We start from the raw sequence: 20,996 nt of genomic DNA, 5'->3' as shown, positions 1-20,996 counted from the left end.
ACACTAAGATAGATGCAACTTAACAAGCAAATGCCTCTAAAATAATAACAAAATTAACAAATGTCTTTAAAATAATAACAAAATTAATAATAAAATAAATTTTATACAATATACAAACAATAACAACAAAATAGTAGTAACATAATAATAAAATGGTAGCAAAATAGAGAGAAAACAATAAGAAAATAATATTAAAAAACAAAAAAAAATTATCCTTTAGTGAATTTAGGCTGGGTCAGGCCCGGGCAAAAATATCTTACCTGAGGCTTGACCCGTTTTCTAAACGGACCTTATTTTTTATCCAAACTTATTTTTCGAACATATATTTTTACCAAAACCCTTTTATATTTCGGGCCACCCTTCGTACAGACCGAGTGACTCCAGGTATACTTCTTTTCTCTTTCATGGAACTTTCAAACTTTTTGTAGACCCCACTCACCATAGACATTAATACTCTATGAAATAACGCTCTATAAATAGGCGGACAAATAACCTACAAGCTCATCACCCAATTCAACTAATACAATCAAAATTCTTTCTCATTCAAAAAAAGCTAATTTTTCTGTAGTTACTTGTTTCATTTTTTGTTTTAGTTGATTCTTTGTAGTTCACAAAAAATGGTTTCCATGTCAAAGATTGCTACTGGTAATGGTCACGGTGAAAACTCACCTTATTTTGATGGATGGAAAGCATATGAAACCAATCCTTTTCACCCTATTGATAGACCTGATGGTGTTATTCAAATGGGTCTAGCTGAAAATCAGGTACGTATTTCATTTCCCAGTATTTTTTTTATTTAGAAAAACTGAGAATTTTAATTGATTTTAATGGCGTTAATGTTTACCAGCTTTGTTTTGAATTCATCAAAAAGTGGCTAATGGAACACCCAGAGGCTTCCCTTTGTACTGCAGAAGGTGTAAACAGGTTCAAAGAGACTGCACTTTTCCAGGATTATCATGGGATGCCTGAGTTCAGACAAGTATGGCAACGCAAAATAACACAGTTTCTCTTTTGTTTCTTTAATTACATGGTAATTAATCAATACTTTGTGTATGTTATTACAACAGGCTGTTGCCAAATTTATGGGGAAAGTGAGGGGAGATAGAGTGAAATTTGACCCAGACCGTATTGTTATGAGTGGTGGAGCAACTGGTGCTCATGAAATGGTGGCTTTTTGCTTGGCTGATCCTGGTGAAGCATTATTGGTTCCTACTCCATATTATCCAGGGTAAATTCATCAAATTCTTTTTTGGGTTTTTCTTTTAACATATATATGGGAGGTTAAGTTGATACATTCAATAACATACAGTTCCTGTAATACCGGGTAGAGAATGGAAATTAGGTGTATAGAAAGAGCTCAAATTGGAATTTTCAATGACCAACATTGACCTTTTGTCCCCAAACCAACCTACATATGTGAAGTCAAGAGAAAAGAAGGAAGGAATCTGTTAATTAAGTGTTAAATTATGACTTAAGATTAGTTTAATGAAAACTTAGTCAACTTAGCACTAAAGTCAATTGTGGCAACATCGCCGCCTAGGATTTGTTCATAGGGAGGGATGGAAATTGAAATCTGGGTAAAATTCACCATGCCCACACGTCCCTTACTTTGAAAGCAGCCTTGTACCCTTTCTTTTGATGTTAAAACCCTTTAAAGTTCATGGCCCATCTTTCTATTATTGATGGAACTTGGTAGGTAAAAAGTGAAAATTGAAAAGAAATAAGAAGATTTATCATAAATATGAGGGTTCATCATCCTTAGTGGAACACTAACGGAAAGTTGAGTAGTCATCATCATCTTCATTTCTTCTTTATACCTAACTCTCCATCATAACAGCTGTATGTATAGGACAAGTAGGGTCGGTTTTAGGTTGATTCAATTTAAGTTTTTTCGGGTTTATTAATTTTGCAGATTTGATCGTGACTTAAGGTGGAGAACAGGAGTTGAACTTGTACCAGTGATTTGTGAAAGTTCACATAATTTCCAAATCACTAGAACCGCCATGGAAGCTGCATATGAAAAAGCTCAAGAAGCTAACCTTAAAGTCAAGGGTTTACTCATAACAAATCCATCAAATCCATTAGGAACTATAATGGATCGAGAGACATTAAAGAGCATCGTGAAGTTTATAAACGAAAAGAACATTCACCTAATAGGTGACGAAATTTATGCCGCCACGGTTTTCAAAGACCCTGAATTCGTCAGTATTTCAGAGGTCATACAAGAAGTTGAATGCAACCATGATTTAATCCACATTGTTTACAGTCTTTCTAAAGACATGGGGTTCCCTGGTTTTAGAGTTGGCATTGTATATTCATACAATGATGCAGTGGTGAATTGTGCTCGTAAAATGTCAAGTTATGGCTTGGTTTCATCACAAACACAGCATTTAATTGCTACCATGTTGAACGATGATGATTTCCTTCATAATTTCATCATGGAAAGCAAAGAACAGTTGTTCAAAAGGCACAAGTATTTCACATGGAGTCTTTCACAAGTTGGTATTGGTTCATTGAAGAGTAATGGTGGGTTGTTTATATGGATGGACCTTCGTAAACTTCTTAAAGAGAAGACGTTCGATGCTGAAATGGATTTGTGGCGAGTGATAATCAATGAAGTTAAGCTTAATGTTTCACCAGGGTCGTCCTTTCATTGTCATGAACCTGGTTGGTTTAGGGTTTGTTTTGCTAATATGGAGGATAACACCATGGAAGTTGCTTTATCGAGGATTAGAAGCTTTATCCTTAAGAACAATGAGTCCATAGTTCCTCGCAAGTTATGCAGCCGAAGCAGCCTTAAACTCAGCTTATCACGTAGCTTATCACGAAGAATGGATGATTTCATGTCACCTGCTGGCATTATGTCACCACATTCTCCGTTACCTCAATCACCCCTCGTTCGAGCCAGGACTTGAAAATCGGTTTTCGACATTAACGGAGAAAAGGATAGTTTATTTTATTCGTGTTTTTTAATTAATTTGTAAAAAAAAAAAATAGAGAATATGATGCATTCTTTTTCATGGAGTTACCTCATACACTATCATCCTTTTGGTGGAAGCTCTCCATCGCATGGGGGACTCCATGGATTCATGCATCAACTATTGTATTTCCTTACATTCATAAAGTGTAATGTGAGGGAAGTTAAATGTTGGTAGAGCACTGCTCTCGTACACAAGTATGCCATTGTTGGTTGTTTGTATTGTTTATTAGGGCTTTGTAACAAAAAAAAATATTAGTTCCGAATTTTTAACCCTAAACCCCATTCAGTGATTGAAATAAAGGATTATCTCTTGTATTCAATTTTTCTACTAAGTTGATAGTAACATTCAATAAATTAAGTAACTATTACCATTGCCATTAAAGGCTGACGTTTAATAAATCTAGTAAGTAATTGTTAGACATTTTATATGTATGGTGAGGTATGTATACTAATTCACATGAGATTCATTGTGCCATATTAGAAACAATTATATGTGTATTTACATAAAATGTATGAACATGACCTCTTAATTTATGAAATTACTAATGTTTAAGATGTTTAAGAATATGAAATGCCCTTGAAACTTAGTGGAATAGCTAGGACACATATGTCATGCCATTTAATTCTGCTTTTCTTCAGCGGAGATTTATCATTGAATAGAAATATGATACGTTGCCTTATGACATAGTACTACGGTATGTTTTTAGCCTTATATGTTGGTGTTTGGGTTGAAGCACTTTTAGTGCAATATATGTTGGAGTTAGCAGGATGGACTTTTGAGTGTCCAAACCATAGTTTGCTAGGGTTATAAAAAAGCATACAAATATGAAATGGATAATTCTAAAAAATGATTATATGTATGTGATTTAAACAATTGAAATGGTATTTTTGAGTGAATTCTCTACTGGATATGTAACAACAAAAAAGAAACTTTTCTATTCTATATCAAGTTTATCAAATAATATAGCCAATATAATCATTACAATTCTTATGGTTAAATTTTGATTAAGGGTGAGTAGATTTTATTTCATGAAACTTACTAAGCTCGTGCTTATTGCAGTGTTTGCTTTGTATATAAGTTTGAGTTGATTTTGAAGCTTCGCTCACCTTGTAGATCACCACCTCACACCATTGCTCAGTTACAAAAGTATGAAACTTTTGTGTAGTTGGCTCATAGTGACATGTACTAGTGAGTCCAATTAGTATGCATATATATTAGTTTCATGTTTCTTGAGTTCGATGAATGGATGTTGCATTGATCTTATTTTGAGACATTAATTTGGTGACCTTGAACCTTAAATGATGTTGTAAGTAATATTGGCATGTATGTTATTCTCCCCTTGCTGTTGAGATTTTATCTTGAAATTATGTTGATGTGTTGATGAAACTAGGAAGAAATGCACGATTTGAGTTGAGTTCTTGATCCTATATTGAGCCCATATTTATCTTATGTGATAGTATGATTTTGAGGTGTTTGGCGTCCTTCAAAAAACCTTTTCAACGAGAATTTTGGTCCCCCTACATCAATGGTACAAACCATTGGTTATAAGTATCAAAGCTTTGCAAGTCAGTAACCAAAATTTGGTCCTAGGAGCTCAGGTTCCAAAACTTATATTAAAAGTACCTGAACCTTTAAAGTCAATAGCTAAAAAAACTATAAAGCAGGAGGATAAGTCAATGTTGGAACCTTTGAAGTTAGTAGGCCAAAAAGCATCAGTGTTTTGAGCTCCCATGGTCCTTAAAACCTCCGAACACCTATGAATTGTTTCTAAACGATTTCAAAATCTCTAAATTGATTTTTCCACATTTTTATAATTTTATTAATTTGTTTCAAAGTTTAAAATGTTAAATATTTGTAACATCTCATTTTTAGTAGTGTCGCAAATAGTGGTTTTGGGACCACAATTTCGACGAGTGAATTATTATTTTAATTTTTATTTAATGTCTACAGGATTGTATTAAGGTCTTATTAAAATTTTGTTAAGAAATTTTGAGGTTTAATTGGTTAATTAGGTGAAAATGACTAAATCGTAAAAGGTGTAAAAGTTGAGTTCTATTAGTTAAAGGGGTCAAATGGTTATGGAAAGGAAATCTAAAGGAATTAGTTAGTAATTATACCATCCTTAATTTTAGTGGACAAATATGGACATGTTTTGGTTGATTTTAAAGTTAATAACTAAGGTTAAAATGGTAATTTAATAAATTAACTTAAACTAAAATAAGGCAAAATTTGGTATCATCTTCCCTAATGGTTTTCTCCACTGAAATTAAAGGAAGAAATAGCCATTTTTGAGCTTTGAAGATTCGGCTAGTTCAAGTGCTTGCATGGTATGTGATTTCGGTCTCGTTTTTAATGATTTTTATGTTTTTGTGATCATTTTAGCTGAACCTAGCTAGCCCGGGGGTTAATTTAAAAAAATTTCAAAGATTCAGGGACTTTCCATGGATTTTTTTGAATGAGTTTTGATGTTAGTTGATAGATTATGAATCCTTGTTGTAAAATAAACATGTTTTGTTAAGTGATTTTTGTTGAATTTTGTAATTAGGGATTAAATTGTTAAAACTATAAATCTAAGGGTTCTATTTTGAATTGTAGATAATAATGGTTTGTTTCAAGGTCTCTTGTGACATTGTTTAAGTTGGATTTAAGTTAAAATGGTTAGATTTTAAGTTATGAGCTTAAGGACTAAATTGTGAAAAGTTAAAATGTTAGGGGCAAATTCATAATTTTGCATAAATATGAATTATGGATTAAATTGAATTCTAGAAGTAATTAATTGAATTAAATTATTTATTTAGGTCAAGATAAATCACAATCGGACCTAAATCGAGGAAAAGCTAAAGCTTTAGTCTAGTTCAACTTTACTTCTACGCCCTGGTTATCGAGGTAAGTTCGTATGAACTGCGATCATTTTAATGTTCGCTAAATTGAATGTTATCATGTTGATTTAATATAAATGAACTTAAATTTATCATGCTATGATGAACTGACAGATATCAAGTCCCGATTGAACCTTAAGAATTCTTAGGATACAAATGACACGTCATTAGGGATTTTATGTTTCGGGTGCTGGTCTTGAATGTCCTACCAACGGCTGAGGTCCTGCATTTTTTCAGATTCTCCACAGCTTGTGTGAGCAGCATATGTAGCTTACATTCCGACCCACAGCTCATGTGAGCATTAATGTAAAGGAAAGACTATGATTATATGTAAAGGCACACTATGTGTGATTTTTCCCGAGTATCCGATGTAATTCTAGATGGTTTAACGGGTAAGAAAAAGAAATGAAATGGTAAGTATGTAAATGGATTGAATCATGAAACTAAATGATGGTTCAATTTCATTCGAGTTAGTACAAATTTTATGATCTAGTCCCTGAACATGAAATTAAACAATTAACACTTCAATTAATCAACCACAAAAAATTAGCTCATATCCATTATCAATTTAAACAGCTCAATCAATTTAATGTTAAGATCAAGCAAGAAAATAACAAATTAAATTGGGTTTAGAAATACTCAAAATAGTTGTTGAAATCCTTAAATCAATGAAGATTCAATGCATTGAATCCACAAATATTCAAGGAGCAATCGTTAAAACACAGAATTAGATGAAGAAAACACCTAAAACCTATTAAAATATTAAAGAAATGGAAAAAGGTCTAAAGAGGTCCTTATACCTTTTGCTAAGAAAAGTGTAGAAAATTCTAAAGAATAAACTAAGAATCTAACCTAAAAGTATATTTACTAAAATCTATATGGAAAGTGACTTAAAAAGCATCATTTATACTCTGACAAAGTCTAACCTATGAAAGGACAATTTTGTCCTCACATAAATTTGACTTAAGTTTTGTTGAACTGAAAAATGCCCTTCATAAATTTTCCTCATCAAGGGCAAGTTTCACGACACCATTCTCCTCAAGAAAACCTTAACTTTTTCATTTCCAGGTTGCAACCACAAAGGCTGGTGTCGTGACATCACCACATTGATGTCGCGACTTTGGAGGCAATTAACTCAAATGTGCATTTTGTTGAAGTCCAAGTCCTTAGTTGATGGCAAAGGCATTGGTGTCGCGACCTTTGCTCCAGTTTAGGCTTTTCTCCTCATTTTTGCGTCAACCAAGTGTCTGAAACAACCTTAGCTCAAATGTTAAGTTCCTAATGGGATAAATTTTCCATTTTATTCCATAAAGCATAAAAATGCGATAAAAACTAAGACTAAGCGTGAAATCTAACAATTGCGGAAATGTAATTAAAAGCATTATAAAATACTCAAGAATAAGCTCTTTAAGTGTTTAAAAAGCTTAATTTGTCATATATAAATACGACACATCAAACTCACCCACACTTAAGTATTTTCTTGTTCTTAGGCAAACACACAAAATAAATAAAACATGCAAAATGATGACATATAAGACATGGTAAACAAGTATGTGCAATGTATGGAATTCTTCTAGCGTACAACTTAAAGGGTGAAGCATGGATAATTCACAACTCCTAAGGTAGACTTAATTCGTTCACAAAGTTACAAAAACAAATAGATATAAAGGCAATTATGCAAAAACACCATCATTCATGTTATTCCATCAAAATAACTTACGTAGGTACAAAGTTTATACAAAAGAAAGAATTCAAGTCATTCACTTTTCATAGATAAATGCAAATCAAGAATTTATGTACAAAAAGGTCTAAGTCACATAGGACTTTTAGGCTCGTAACTTGCTGAGGCTATAGAACTATTTGATTTCAAAGAATAATTAGCTTCAAAATGGCTCAAGCACTAAGAATGGCGTAATACATGGCATTTTCCTTAATTACCCCCAATAATTAGGCCAGTGTCATGACATCAACTCCTTGGTGTCACGACTTCTTTGGCAGACTCCTCAATTGATGTTTTTGGTCTTTATTTACCCGAAAATAACCCTATGGTGTTGCGATATTCTCTTTAGGCAAGCCTTAACTTCTTCGTTTCCAAGGTTGTGGTCAGTGTTGCAACACTGCTAGCTTAGTGTTGCAACCACAAAGGCTGGTGTCACGACATCACCACCTTAATGTTGCGACTTCGAAGGCAGTCCACTCAAATGTGCATTTTGTTAAAGTCCAACTCCTTAGTTGATGGCAAAGGCATTGGTGTCGCAACCTTGGCTCTAGTTTAGGCTTTTCTCCTCACTTTTGCATTAACCAAGTACCTAAACAAGCTCATCTCGAATGTCAAGTTCTTAATGGCATAAATTTGTCATTTTATTCCAAAAAGCATAAAAATGCAACAAAAACTAAGACTAAACATGAAATCTAACAATTGCGAAAATGCAATAAAAATGCTATAAAATACTTGAGAATAAGCTTTTAAGTGTTTAAAGAGTTTAATTTGTCATATGTAAATACGGAACATCAGGTACCTCAACTTTTATAATGTCATTGTTAATCTAAATACGCCATTCTAGTTTGGACACAACCTTTTACTTAATTTTTGAGATTATACAATAATGGTCAAATTCAATTTTGGTCCCTATATTATGCTTAAATTTGAAATTTAATCTCTATACTTTAATTTTGACATAATTCGCACCTTAACTTTTATAATGTCACTGTTAGTATAAATACATTATTGTAATTAAAATGTTGACGTACACATTCCAAATACACAACCTTTTTCTTTTCTTTCGAACTATATAACAATGGTTAAATTTCAATTTTGGTCCCTATGTTATGCTTAATTTTGAAATTAAATCTCTATGTTTTAGTTTTTTTACATAATTTAATACCTCAACATTTTTAATGTCATTAGTTAATCGAAATATTTTATTTTAATTAAAGTATTGACGTTAATTTTAAATTTATGCATATTTTAACTTTAAAATTTTAACTTCATAATTCCATCAAAAATTAATTGATCTAACGCGAAATCTGGAGGGTTATACTAGTTTGTAATAAAGAAATATTCTTTATGGTAATTACGAGGATGGTGGTAGGATTGATGAGAAAACAAGACAAAAAAATGGATATTGCAGAAAACAATAATGCAATGGCTTATTACATTAATCTAAATGAGAGACTGTTGTATTTAAGATATTCGAGCTTGATTTCAATTTTTAAATTTGGTTTGATAATAATCAAGTCAAGTTTAAATTATTGATTGAGTTGAATTCGAGCACTGTAATACTCTATTCAAATGGCTTGCGAGCAATTAAATTTTTCGTTTTTAATATATTTTATATTATGAAATTATATACTTACTCTTATTATGTTGAAAGAGCTTTAGTATGAACGATCTCGAGCTTGAATATAACGTGTTTAATTGCGAAATTTGATAAGCGAACTTAATTGAACTTGATTTTGAATAGCTCATTAATTATGTCTCAAGTTGAGCTCAAACTTACAAATTGATGTTTCGTCAAGCTCAAGCCGAATATAGAACCCTAAATTTTAAGTTGGGTTCGAGCTTACCACTATTTAGATTTGACTCAGGTCTATTACACCCATAATATTACATATCATTAATTTAAATAAAAAGGAGAATGTATAATATAATTATCTAAATAATATGAATATATTTATTTCTCTAATGTGATTTTACGTGTTTAATTTTTTAATATTATATATTTAATTATTATAAAATAATATTTTTATTTAAATTAAATTATTTTCACCATATTCAATATACAATATAGTTTTATTTCATGTAATTAAATGCAAAAGAACATTATTAAAATAATAACTAATAAATATAATTAAATTATATAAATTATCTTGATAATTTAAATATAGTGGTAGTAAAAATTCCAAATTATTATTAAAGCTTGTAATGACTACAAAAGTTGATACGGTAAATTAAAGTTTTCACTATTCAATTTCATTTTTATTTTCTTAATAGTCAATAAATCGATCGTAATAATTTGTAGATAATAGATTATTGATATAAATATAATGTATTAAAATATATTATAAAATGTATATCAAATATAAATTTAATTATTATATAATAAAATTACTATAAAAAGCTAATATAAAATTTTTTATTTTACTTTTTGATTCATGGCTACACAATAGTGTAAATGTAAAAGTTGATTTTTTTTCTACTATTATATAAAAAGATTTTAAAATATATTTTAATAGAATCAAAATTTGTATTTATAAGCATGATAATTTTTTATCAAATTATATCTTTAACCAATTATTTTAGTGAAATTAAAACTCTTAGGGTTGAGTTTCATTTTTTTTTTTGAATTTATGTAACTATACTTTTTTTGGCTCAATGAATTTATTTATTAACATTTTAATTAATTAATATTGATAATATTTAAAATTTAATAATAAAATAGAATACTTTAATGACATTAAAAATTAAAACAAAATAACAATACTCTAAATATCGGAAAATCAAATGGACAAAAATGAAATCGGAATAATGAATCCTACCACCATTTGTGGGTTGGTTTATAGAGCTCAATTACTACGTTGTGGAATTTAGTTAATTTAAAATTATCGTCTTGATGGTAGCTGGTATAGTTTCAAATGCACTCAAACTCTAATTTAAATGGATAGTAATATATAAATTTTAACATAATTATTATATCGTAGCAAATAAATTATTGATTTTATAAAATTTAACTAATTTAAGATTGTATATCTTAACAGCAACAGCGAAACTCCTATAAAAATATACAGTGAAACTCTAATTCAAATGGATACTAAATTTATACAAGTTGTAATATTAAAAGATTAACTTCTAAAATTCAAAATTGTATGTTTAGCTAATAAAAATATAAAGTTAATTACGATTTCAGTGTATTAAAATGATCAAATTTATGTAGTTTCATAATTCATTTTTAGTATTATATCATTTTTCTACTTTTTCATTAAGTTATTAAATTATTTGTTATTGTGAATTTTCATTTACTTATGTGTAATCACATTTGTAATTTCTACCAAACGCTTTCAAATACCCATTTAAATAAATTGACACGAATGACTCGTCAACATATTTGCAAGCTTTCCATTGCTAATCTTAAATAAATTTAAATAATCGTAAAATTATAATTACCATCAGTAATTAAAATTATAAAAAAAATAGATAATGTAATTTCAAATTGAAAATCTAAATATATAAAGTAAAATGATTAATTACCTATATCGATTATCTTTCTATTTCCTTTCCCAACTTATCAATGTTATCATTCTTAATAACTTCTGAATGCTAAAATTCGATTTTTGAATTAAATCAATTGTACTTATTTAATAAGTGCTAATCTTATCTTCATCTCATTCTATATCCAAACTCTTTATGTAATTCAAAATGTCCAATTCAATATTGATTACAAGTATAAATATAGATTACAGATTACTTATAAAAATTAATTTATATTTATTTGGATTTTTATGATCTTCAATTTATCGAATTATGCTCTATAATTTTATTGATTAATAATATATTAAGTTACTTTTTAAGTAAAACTTTTATCAAATTAATTAATTTCATGATATTAAGTAATATACCTTTTATTACTATCATCACATAAAAATATTAATAAATTATTAAAATCAATTTGATGATACAATTAACAATATCAGTTCAAAAACCTGCTACACCACATATAAGACCAACATAAGCATCAAAGGATAAACTTGGAGTTCACAACAGATTATACAAAAAATAATGAAAACTAGTTTGTAACTGAAGCCCATCCAATCATTCAAAACTCAAATATCTAATACCCAATGTTAATCTCATGGGGTTCATTTATGGATGTAATCTACTTCAACTCGGTCAAATATCTAAAAAGTAGATTACAAGAAAAAGAGCAACGTTAAATATCTTAATATTCCACTCAACCTAGTGTCTGTTCCAACACGATATTGTTTAACCAAAATAATTAGAGAAATGTAAATCACAAGCCAACTAACAAAATTTCCATTTAAATCCGACTGCCACACAGCAAACATAAATAAAATAGCCATAATCCAACCAAAACCCAGACAAAATCTTCTCTCCCCAACACCCTGCAAAACAAAATCAAACAAACCATCTTTAGCTGGTAAGCAGATAGAAAACAAATTCATGCATCAAGTCCTAACCATATCTCATATTCATCCACATTCAAACTATCATTACAACAACTCTTCATATAATAACCACAGGATAGAGTTATACATGTTTATGTCTCCGGGTTGAAATAATAATAGAAAGACTATGCACAGAGAAGGCATGGTTGATGGCGCATCATTCAATGAAGAGCAACAGAACTAAGAATAACTTACAATTCTTATCGCCTTTGAGTTTTTCCAATGGAACGTTTTCCAGAGAACAGATGCTTTGGTTTCAATGTGGGAATAACTCTATCAGCCTCCCCACGCCGAGCATTCTTGTTCCTCTTTAACACAGATTTCTTGGCCAATTTAATAGCCTTTATCTTCTGAGCAGAATCCTTCAGGCCCTCTCCCGGTATAACTTCACCAGGAGGTCGTGATTGTGACCTTGACCGAGATGTAGACCTTAGACGGAGCTTTTTGCTTGCTTGGTTGTCATCTATATCCATAGCATCTCCACCATCACCCTCTCTCTTATCAACTGATCGCTCCCTTTTCCGGCCTCTTGACTTGCTACGAGCACGATTAATTGCAAGAGAGGGATCCAGCCCCAAAGAAGATAGCTGCCGGCCCATCCTCCCTGTTGTGAACTTTCTATCTGTGTCGAACTTTCTTGGTACAACAGGTCGACTTTCTGCAGTGCTTTTCTTCATCCTATGCTGTTGAATAAGCAAGCTCTTCTTTTTCCTAATCTCAGCCAGTGCTTCTTGCTCTTCCAGGGATAATTCTTGGCCATCCATCTCAAAGTCATCACCTTCCTCCTCCTCTTGTCGAAGACCCTCTTCACGCTCCAACTCTTCAAGCCTTAACAAGATATCAGGGTCGATAAAATCGTACACATTGTGACCATCAAGAATTTCAGGCATTGTGTCCTCTTTCCATTCATCATTTGCCAATATATAGTTCTTCCTCAAACTAGCAGAATACACACCAGCACCACCATACTCATCCTCCAATTCCTTTTCAGTTTTCCTCTTTTCTTTCTCTGCTGCTTGCTTGGCTTTAGCTTCCAAAACTGCCTGGGGTATGCAAGCTGGCCGTTCCTTCTGATCACGTGGTTTTGGTAATGCAACATGAAACCTATTAAGGCAGTCATTTATTTTTTTTGATTTCATCTTCAACTCAACCCTCTGATTCAGTAACCTTTCACAAGCTGCATTCTTCACAGCAATCACTCCATCCTCAGTCAAAGTGCTCATAGTCAATAGCACCCCTTCTTCATTTGTAGGCTCACCTCCTTGACCAATCACAGTCTTCATGGCTTCAGCTTTCATCTCCATGACCAATTTCCTGTCTTCCTCAGATATGCCATCCAATGGCTGCAAATCAGTCTTATTGCAAACAATGATCAAGGGTTTGTTCATAAAGAGAGATTTAATGCTGTGAAAAAGAGCTGCCTGCTGGGCAATGCTGTACCCACATGACCCAGATATATCCAAAAAGAACAACACTGCAGCTCGTAGGTGAGCCAATGCTGTAATGCTGCACATCTCAATAATATTTCGATCTTCAAATGGCCTGTCCAAAATTCCAGGTGTATCAATTACTTGATATCTAAGGTACTTGTAATCTGTATGACCCACAAAGAGTGACTTGGTAGTGAAAGCATAAGGTTGGACATCCACATCAGCCCTCGTGATTTTGTTCATAAATGAACTCTTACCAACATTAGGGTACCCACAAATCAACATGGTTCGAGTATTTGGATCAATAGATGGCAACCTTGCCATATGTTGCCTAATCTGCTCAAGGTATGCTAGACTAGGGCCAATCCTCTTTATGACAGTACACATACGACCAAGTGCAGCAACCTTTAGCGACTTGCACCGATATAGCGAGTCACCATACTTTAATAGCTTGACATAATCTTTAGCAACCTTGCTAATGAGATTCCTAGCAGTATTTATCTGGCCAAGAGCAAGCTTGTAGTGATCCTTGTTATAGAGAACATGAAGAAGATCACCATAAAATGGATGGATATCATCAAGGCGAGGGAACTCATCAATTATTGTCGAAAGTTTCTCATGAAAATTCTGCTGGGTATATTTAACTTTACGCATATAGAACTGGCGGAGACGGGAAATCGCATACCTTTTGTGGACAACAGTTGGAGTTTGCCGTTGGGTACGTGAGAGAATAATATCTATGAAGTCCTTCCCATTCGGTACAACAGTGATTTTCTTGAAATTATATTGAACCATTTTTACTATTGACCTGCAGCAAAACAAAGACGAGTTAGCGTAATAAACATTTGATTAAGAGTTAGCCTTCGGCCAAATAAATCAAACACAGATATGCTTATGAGATTATTTTCCTTAGATTCAAGAAAAAAAACCCTAAACAAATTCTAAAAAAAGTTCCAAACAGATTCAATTTTCTAGGAAAATAATATAAAAACCCTCAACAAAAACCCACACAGAATAATAGGTATACAAATCAAATAAAATTATCAAGATAACTTAGATATGATCTTCAATAAAAACAAGACAACTTGTAGTAGAGGCTTAGAAATTGACAATAAAATACAGTAATCAGAACTGAAAACAGGAAGAACGCTCAAAGGTTTCAGTTTAGTACCTTTTTTTCCTTCAAACCAAACAGAAATCGAGTTCACAAGCTTCTCGGTTAGTCGGCTCAGCCCAAGAGAGGATTAAGAGGGAGGAACACTAGGGTTTTAGTTTTTATAGCCGACTAAAGCTCGTGCAATGCACGGGAGTATATTTATATCATATTAAATTTATGGCTTAATGTACACTTGGGTCCCTAATGTATACCTTTTTTCACTTTGATCCTTAAAGATTCTTTTGGCACACTTTAGCCCCTAACATTATCAAACCTTCTAAGCTCAGTCTCTAACATTATTAGGTGTTTCCAGTTCAATCCTTTGGGCATTAAAAAGAAATAGTTGAGATCTCAAGGTAATTATAAGTTGACACGTGTCATACATGGACGTCACAATAATGTCAAATCGTCTAGAAAAATTTTAATCTTTTAAATATAAAAATTACAAAAAAATATAAATAAAATTTAAAAATTTAAAAATATGTTAAAACTTTTAAAATTATAAAAAACTATAAAATTATTTGAAGTTGAAAAATATTGTAAAAATTATTAGAAATAGTAGAGTAAAATTTTTATATATTAAAATAAAGTATACTTTCACTAATCACATTTAAAATATTAAAAAATTGATATAAAAATTTTACTTAGTTGAAAACACAATCATTTTATAGAAATTGTATTTTAAAATATTTAAGAAAAATTGAATCAATTTTTAATATTTTAAAATACAACTTTTAGGACTTTTCTAGTGTTATTGAAAATATATGTTTATTTGCCTCGGACCCTATGTAATGTCTAAAGTAAGCTTTATTTATTTATTATCGTGCACGTGCTCTTCTGTAATAAGTTCAGTGATCATTTTGTAACTTTTTTAAGTTGATTCACCAAAACATAAACTTACTAATAGTCTAGTGACCTTAGGTGTAGTTTATCCAAAACTTTAAAAATATTAATGTTTCTTATTTTTTTAAAAATTAGTAATTTTGTTATATTTATATAATTTTTGTAATCTTTTATAATTTTGTAATATTTTTAGTTTATACTTTTTATTTTTTAGGTTTTTCAATTGATGACATCACTATGACATAGTCAAATTACATGTGGTAACATATGATTATTTTGATATCCTTGGTAGTTTTTTAACCTCGAAAGGATTGAATTGATGATGCTTGGTAAAATTAGGGACTGCAATGGTTTAAAAAACTTGAAGGACCAAAGTGAGAAAAATTGTATACTTTAGGGAGTTAAGTGTGTATTAATCCTAAATTTATTTATAAAAGATTAAAATATGCTCTAAGTCCTTATCATATTTTTGGAATTTAGTCCCTTTGCTTTTATTTCTAGGAATTTATCCGCCCTTTTTTCATATTTCAAAATTCAAGCACAATTATTAACTCTATTAAAATTCTTAAATTTGGTCGTCTAACATTTTAAAATAAAAGAATACTCACTTGGTAATCATCTAATTAAAAATGGTGTTGTAATGAATTTGAATTTAATAGAAAAATTTTAACAATGTTAACAATTGAACTTGCAATTTTAAATTCAAAAGTAGAGGGATTAAATTTCTTGAAATAAAAGTAGTGGTTTAATTCCAAATATACAAAGTGCACGAGGACTTGAATCATATTTTAACCTTATAATAAAAATTTAAATTTGTGAAGATAATATATTTAATTTTTATTATTCAAATATTGTATATTTGATTTCTAACTTAATTTTAATTATCAATAATTTTAGAAATTGCACAATTATATTTAGGAATAATATTTGGTACAATCGTCAATTGGAGTTTTTAGACTCCACAACCAAAATTAAGGGTTAACAAGTATCCTATAAGAGTATAGTAAAATATTAAAAATAAATATTTTAAAAAGGAGACACATAAAATTTTTTAATTTTTACATGTCAATGTATCAAATACTAACTCATAATTTTAATTTTTAATATTTTTTTCAGGCTTGATGGTATTATAAGCCATCAAACATTTATAAAAAAAAAATCAATTTAGCCCCTTTAAACTTTTTACACCAAATTGAGCTCTGAACTAACAAAATTAGCCAAATAGATCTTTTGACTGACGTTGACTATTAATATTTAATGGCAACGTTGACATGGTCGTTAACAGATGCCACGCTAATGTCGATTAACAGATGCCACGCTAATGTTGATTACTAACATATGATAATGCCCAGTTATCAAAACATAAAAAATTTCAAAAAATTTTTTTAAATAAGTAAACAATTAGAGGTACTCATGGGCTGGGTCGAGCCCAACATAAAATTTAGGCCCATTTGTTAGGCCTGATCTTGACCCGAAAAATGGGTTTAAAATTTTGTTCAAGCCCGGCCCAGATAAAAATGTTAAAATCTGGGCCCGACTCGGTCCGCCTGTATTAATTTTTTATATTATTTTTTTATATAATACATCAAAAATATTAAAAACATTAAAATAAAATACTTCCCAACAAATTGAAAATGAATTTTAAAAAATATGTATACTTAAATAACTCTAAGATAGATGTAACTTAACAAGCAAATGCCTCTAAAACAAATAAAATAAAATAAAACAAGTGTTATACAATATCCAAACAATAACAACAAAATAGTACTAACATAATAGTGAAATGATAGCAAAATTGGGAGAAAACAACATTAAAACAACAACAAAATAGCAATTTTTTTGTCCTTTTCTGAGTTCAAGCTAGGCTGGAGTCAGGCCAAAAATGCTTTATCCAAGGCCTAACCTGTTTTTTAATATTCCTCCTAATAAACCGACCATTTTACTAAAAACAAGCTCATTTCCTACTTTATTTACGGAAATGGGCCAATATTACAAAAACGCTTCCACGTAAGCACATTTTAAGGGGAAATTTTAGAAAAGCACGTCCTTGAGGAAGCTCTTTTGCCATGTCAGCAAAAAACGTGCTGATGTGGATGCGCTTTGCTGACATGGCAAAAATGGTCCCTCAAGGATGTGCTTTAGCTCGTGTTTTTTGCCCCTAACGGTCATTTAAAAATTTGACTGTTGGGGGCCCAACGGTCATAAAAAAAACTATAAAAAGCCCTCTACCTATTTTTTCACACAATTTCCTTTAACATTTCTTCCAAAATTCTCAAAAGAGCTCTCAAATTTCTCTTTAAATTTTTTAAAGCTCTCTTTAAATAACTATTTCCTTTAATTTTTTTTTCTAAATTAGTATTTTTTTTATAATTTGTAAGATATTTAATCGTGTTAGCAATGGCTAGGGAATTAATTTGTCTCGATCATAAACATATCTCCGTTAAACAAATAAAAAATGGTAAGGGTTAATTTCAATTTTTGAATATTATTTAAATTTGTTTTTCATTTATGTAATTTTAATTAATTTTTATTTTATAATTTTTTTATAACAGTTGGTAGATCGGGTGTTAAAATGTTATATTCATAATATATTTGGTCCTCCATCACCATTGATAGAAAATTACTTAAGGGAAGTCGGTTTTTGGCATGTGGCCAATATAGGTTGGGGGTGCAAGTTGGACCCGAAACTCATCAGCGTATTCATAAAGAGGTGGAGACTCGAGGCGCACACATTTCATCTTCCATGCTAGGAGTGTACCATCACTGTGGAGGACATGCAGTTACAATTGGGATTGCTGGTGAATGGGTTTGTACTCACCGGGTTTGCTCAATCTGTTGATTGGGGAGCCGTATGCTACGATTTTTTGGGTGTGATTCCGAATAATATTTATATGGAGGTCGGATCGAGAAAGGCTAGTTACGAGACACATTCATGGAACTGGGGGATGATTCGACTGAAGTAGAAAGAATACGATACGCTCGGGCATACATCCTTGAGATGATTGGAGGTTATCTGATGCCGGACTTGTCACAAAACCTCGTACATCTGAAATGGCTGCTGAAACTTGTCGATTTTAGATCAGCTGGCGAACTCAGTTGGGGATCTGTCATGTTGTCGATATTGTACCGGGAAATGTGTCGGGCGACGAAACCAAATAAAGCCAAAATTGGAGGTTGCCTATCACTACTACAATCATGGGCTCAGTTTTACTTTCCATTTTTACGTCCTCGAGTGAACCACCCATATACATTCCCACTCTTAACGAGATAAAAATTATATTAGATTTTACAATTATTACATAGATTTAAAATATAATTTTATGCTAAAAATTTATTTAATTAGGTGGAACCATTCGGCTAGTTATGTTGGAATACCTACCGCTCTTGAAGATATACGACTTCTATTAAACCAAAGGTCGGAAGCGCATGTAAGTATTAAATGAAATATATATACATAACATAGTTGTTTCGGATTTAGTATTTAGTATTTAGTATTATGTATATAACTAATATTTTTATCACGTTCATATAATTTCAATGGACACCATACGAGGATTCGACAATTCAGGCAGTAATTCTAGATGAATTCCTACAGAATTCAAAAATCTGGCATGTTAGGGTCCTATTGGTTAACTATGCTATCATCAAGATGCACCAGACGGATAGAATGTTACGACAATTTGGATTCCGAAAACCAATTCCCGTGGCACCTGAGGTGCTTGATGAAAAGTACAAAATCAACTTATGGTGACTGAATACGCATTGGCCGGTCTTCTTCTCGGATCAGATCAAAATGTGAGAAAATTAATATGATCATATACCTACTCGCGAACTGATCATCATTCCAGAGTTAGCGTGCGAATCGGATTACATGCCATGGTTTAGGATGCATGGCAAGCCATATTTACTTTTCGAATAGTAGAGGCATCGGTCGTGTCGAAAAAGAATAATGGGGCCCTTTAAATCTAAGGAGAAGGGCTGACGGGGCGAGCCCATCAACAGCGCCTACGCAATCACTGGGACCAACGCCTCAAGTGACGATGCCCACACCACAGCCCCTTCAGATTATGCCAAGTGCATATCCTAACCCTTATATATATCCTAACCCTTATATGTTTCCTTTTCTCAGTCCTATACCAGGTTGGAATGCATGGCTTGGTGCATCTCCTTTCCCCATGACTCCGACTCAACCGATGATATATAGGCCATTGTCGTAGGAGGAATCGCACGAGGCACCATCGGGGGGCTCATCTCATTTTCAATCTCCATCGCCTTATGGAATTTAAACACTTCTGCCGTGGGTGATGCAAACACCTTCGCATTCTTTATTCTATCAAGGTGGGTCATCCTCCCGACATCCACAACCAGAACAACCACAACTCTCGCTAGAACAACCACAACCCCCGTCGAAAGCTGAACTAAGAAAAAATCCAGTGCATAACTGTCAACCACCCGCATGTGGCACTGATTCCGACTAACACATGCATTATTTTTTAATATATTTGTACAAACTATTTTTATATTGTTTCATTTAATAAAATAGAAGTTGTTTTAAATATTTTAATAGTAAATTATTTTTATATTTTATCCTATTTAATAAAATAGAAGCTCTTTTGAATAAGGCAATAGAAATGATGCAACATAGTTTCATTTAATCCGTTATGAACTATTTCGATTCGGACAAGTTTAAATTGTATGACCTAGGTTCTTACATCTTCCGCACAACTTCTGTTGGTTCGTTCTTTCCTAGATATCCATATTATCACATATTCTACTCGAGTAAGGTCGACCTTTAGGTTTGCAATGCAATTCTCTATCCGGTAACAGTTTAAACGGAGTAAGCGATACAGGCGGCCATTTACGTTCATCTGGGACCAGTGAGAATACGTGTCTCCACACATTGTACATGTATTCTAATTTGTACACTTCGTCGACATAACTCATCTGTAATTACATGAGTGCATGGATAACGAAGTGCGTTAAACCTCCCACAGTCGCAAGTCATATTTCTAAGGTGTACACGATATTGCCCGTTGGTAATACCTTGGTTCGGTCTATCGAACTCCTTCACATGAAACCATATGTTGTCGCGATCGTGACACACTATGTACATAGTATTGGCCCACAACTTCGCCTTGTTAATTTCTTGCAATACCTTCCGACACCATATATGACCTCTCTGCATTTGGCCTTTGTAACTCACTACTCGCTTTGGAAGCAATGTTGCCAAATGGAAATATGTCTTCCAGACAACCAAGGTTATCGGCAAATGACACGTTCCTTTTAGAACATAATTTATGCATTCAACTAGGTTTGAGTCCATATGACCATATCGTATGCTGCCGTCGTATGCTTGTGTACACTAATCGAAAGGTATGTTACAGAGGTAGTCTGCGCATTGATCATTAATTGACCGCAAAATCACCAACATCTCATGAAAACGATCTTTATTGATCTCGTACCCTGTCAATATAAGTTGATAACGAAAATTATATACCACTTTTCCATTCAGAATAAATTGAAT

General features: G+C 32.0%; 2 protein-coding genes across 2 annotated transcripts; one reads left to right on the top strand and one right to left on the bottom strand.

Annotated features, from left to right (window-relative positions):
* The first annotated feature begins 508 nt into the window (after positions 1-508).
* Positions 509-3,300, top strand: LOC105788281 (1-aminocyclopropane-1-carboxylate synthase). Its single transcript, XM_012615092.2, has 4 exons — positions 509-764; positions 848-979; positions 1,068-1,228; positions 1,913-3,300. The coding sequence occupies exons 1-4, from the start codon at positions 618-620 to the stop codon at positions 2,913-2,915; spliced, it is 1,443 nt and encodes a 480-aa protein (XP_012470546.1). The 5' UTR covers positions 509-617; the 3' UTR covers positions 2,916-3,300.
* Positions 3,301-11,647: 8,347 nt separating this feature from the next.
* LOC105788282 (nucleolar GTP-binding protein 1) lies at positions 11,648-14,787 on the bottom strand. The gene is made up of 3 exons (XM_012615093.2): positions 14,645-14,787; positions 12,239-14,281; positions 11,648-11,980 (listed from the first exon to the last, which is right to left on the bottom strand). Exon 2 carries the CDS (start codon positions 14,266-14,268, stop codon positions 12,244-12,246), a length of 2,025 nt encoding a protein of 674 aa, XP_012470547.1. The 5' UTR covers positions 14,269-14,281; positions 14,645-14,787; the 3' UTR covers positions 11,648-11,980; positions 12,239-12,243.
* Between the last annotated feature and the right edge of the window lie 6,209 nt (positions 14,788-20,996).

This window comes from Gossypium raimondii, chromosome 2 (genome assembly GCF_025698545.1).
Source record: "Gossypium raimondii isolate GPD5lz chromosome 2, ASM2569854v1, whole genome shotgun sequence".
Classification (NCBI taxonomy): Eukaryota; Viridiplantae; Streptophyta; class Magnoliopsida; order Malvales; family Malvaceae; genus Gossypium; species Gossypium raimondii.
This window is presented reverse-complemented; position numbering and strand designations above follow the sequence as displayed.

Coding starts and splice junctions, on each gene's coding strand:
- LOC105788281 (XM_012615092.2), top strand. CDS start 618: ATGGTTTCCATGTCAAAGATTGCTACTGGTAATGGTCACGGTGAAAAC. Junction 765..847: donor TGGGTCTAGCTGAAAATCAG/GTACGTATTTCA, acceptor AATGTTTACCAG/CTTTGTTTTGAATTCATCAA. Junction 1,229..1,912: donor CCTACTCCATATTATCCAGG/GTAAATTCATCA, acceptor TTAATTTTGCAG/ATTTGATCGTGACTTAAGGT.
- LOC105788282 (XM_012615093.2), bottom strand. CDS start 14,268: ATGGTTCAATATAATTTCAAGAAAATCACTGTTGTACCGAATGGGAAG.